The sequence below is a fragment of the Vigna angularis genome, chromosome 4 (genome assembly GCF_016808095.1).
Source record: "Vigna angularis cultivar LongXiaoDou No.4 chromosome 4, ASM1680809v1, whole genome shotgun sequence".
NCBI lineage: Eukaryota > Viridiplantae > Streptophyta > Magnoliopsida > Fabales > Fabaceae > Vigna > Vigna angularis.
In genome coordinates, this window is record NC_068973.1 from 42,137,736 (window position 1) to 42,140,098 (window position 2,363).

At 37.2% G+C, this 2,363-nt stretch overlaps 1 protein-coding gene across 1 annotated transcript; it reads right to left on the minus strand.

Moving 5' to 3' along the window:
• Positions 1-411: 411 nt before the first annotated feature.
• On the minus strand, positions 412-1,524 carry LOC108330749 (glycine-rich RNA-binding protein). Its single transcript, XM_017565279.2, has 2 exons — positions 1,336-1,524; positions 412-1,055 (listed from the first exon to the last, which is right to left on the minus strand). Exons 1-2 carry the CDS (start codon positions 1,447-1,449, stop codon positions 615-617), a joined length of 555 nt encoding a protein of 184 aa, XP_017420768.1. The 5' UTR covers positions 1,450-1,524; the 3' UTR covers positions 412-614.
• Positions 1,525-2,363: the final 839 nt, after the last annotated feature.

Sequence of the window (2,363 nt, forward strand, 5' to 3'; positions counted from 1 at the left end):
TGAAATTCCGTACTTCTCCGTCGGAGTCACGTAATGGCTCATATTCTACCTCAACTAATAATAGAAAAATGTTTTTTTATAATATTTTTTACAACCTTTTTACAATGATAAGGGACCATAAAATAGTGACATAAGTTGTTAATAAAATAGTGACGTAGGTTGTTAAAAAAATTGTTAACGTGTCATCATCCTTAAGAATATGAATTCAATGAAAAAAAATATTATGAATTATTTACTTGATTTTATTTATGGACTATTTCAATCATTTCAAGAATATACATATATTCATTATTATCTCCTAAATTAGTATGAACAGTTTACATAATAAAATTAAAATTGTAAAATAATTAAATTCAAAGGTTATTTTTTTTAATTTTCTTCAGAATTGAGAAATGGAGTAAAACATAAACCTAGACATAATAATGACTATTCATTTTTTTTGGATATTAATTTAGAGGTCAAAAACGATAACCACTGGACAGTAACACTGAAACAATAACAGGTGCTCAAACCACAAAGATATTCCAAACCTAAAATTACCACAATATATCAAGGGGAGGAAGACACAACACCCTCCCCTGTTTTCAACCACTAAACCCTAAATCAAAATAACCCTAATTCCTCCAGCTTCCACCATCGGAAGCACCACCTCCTCTCGAGTAGCGGGACCCACCATCACCATATCCACGGTCCCTGCTACCTCCATAACCACCACCTCCGTATCCACCGCCGCCCCCGCCATAACCACCACCACCACCATTACGGTTATAACCACCTTCACGGCGGCCGCCTCCACCGTAACCACCTCCACCACCACCACCTCGTCCATATCCTCCTCCACCGCCACCCCCACCGTAACCTCCACCACCGCCGCTTCCATAACCAGCGCCGCCTCCACCACCTCTTCCACGGGACTGAGCCGCGTTGACGGTGATGTTACGGCCGTCAAGGTTCTGGCCGTTCATACCATCGATAGCGTCTCTCATCGCCTGCTCCGTGGCGAAGGTCACAAATCCAAACCCTCTTGATCTTCCAGTTTCACGGTCGTTGATGACCTGAACACAAACAAAAGCAAAAGCGCGTGAGATCGGATTCAGAACCATGAAATTCAGGGAAAATGAAGAAAAAAGAAACAGATTAAAACCGATCGATCTTCGCCTTTGAATCAAAGATGAAGATGAACGTACCGATTGGTGTGAGTAATAAAAGAATCATTATAGTAACACAAGTATCATAGATCAAGTAACGCAAAACAGATGAGAGAGCACAGATCAAGAAGGATGAAGAGAATCCAAATCCGAATGGTGTCAGATCCGATCCCTGCGACTAACGGACCTTCGATTCGAGGATCTGGCCATACGGTGAGAAGGCTTTCTCGAGAGCATCGTTGTCAGTGGCCCAAGCAAGCCCACCGACAAAGCATCGGAACTCAACTTCTGCAGAAGCCATTGACAACACTCACAAACCCTAAATGACAGAAACAGAAAGAGCCAAGGAGATTAGCACGAAGAACAATGTTATGCCCTCCTGTCTTGTTATATAGCATCCAATCTCTTAACTAGGGTTAACCTCCACCACGCATCGCTCAACCAGGGTTAATTAATTTAGGAATACTCTCAACTCTCTACTCCAGTACTCTGGTCAATGCTGGTTCATTTTATTATTTATTTTTTAAGAAAATCAATCTCCACTTGATTCTTTATTAATTTTCCTTCACCAATACCATCTAAATAAGATATACTTGTTAAAAAAAATATATTAAATCAGATCACACAAGTTGATTGGATTTTATTTTGGGAAGGTCTAGCTAGCTACGATCTAAATAATTAATTAATTTTAAATAAAACAAAACAAATGAATTATTATAAAATAGGGAAAGGATCATGATGAAGAGTTAGAGATTAGTCCTCTCAAAATATGGAAAATTTGTTGGCTGACTTCATCTCTCTCCATAAATTTTTTTACAAACCCCTAACCAGATATTTAAGATAATTAATTATATAGTACTAATAGCTAGTGATACTAATTAATGAATTAATAAAAGAGTATAATTATTTTAGAATAATGGGTTGTAGTATGATTGAAGTTGAAAGTGGACAGAAAGGGAGGGCAGATATTCGGACCGGTTCGTAAATATCTGAGTGTAGCTCAGAGAAAATATCTGATATACATAATTACAGTAGTGCCCCTGCCTGCCTAAGAAATACACTTATTTCTATTGGTGGTTCCTATACACGTCAACGGTGTCTTGTTTTACTTTACTTGGTCTCCTAATGACACTATATCTAACAAATCTTTATAATATTCTTTTTTAAAAAAAATTAATAAATTTTCACTTTAATTGACATAAGATTAAACTATTA

What these genes read in the sequence shown, in the direction of transcription:
- LOC108330749 (XM_017565279.2), bottom strand. Translation starts at nt 1,449, where the DNA reads ATGGCTTCTGCAGAAGTTGAGTTCCGATGCTTTGTCGGTGGGCTTGCT. An exon ending in GCCAGATCCTCGAATCGAAG is followed by an intron (nt 1,056 to 1,335) that starts GTCCGTTAGTCG and finishes GTTTGTGTTCAG; the next exon opens with GTCATCAACGACCGTGAAAC.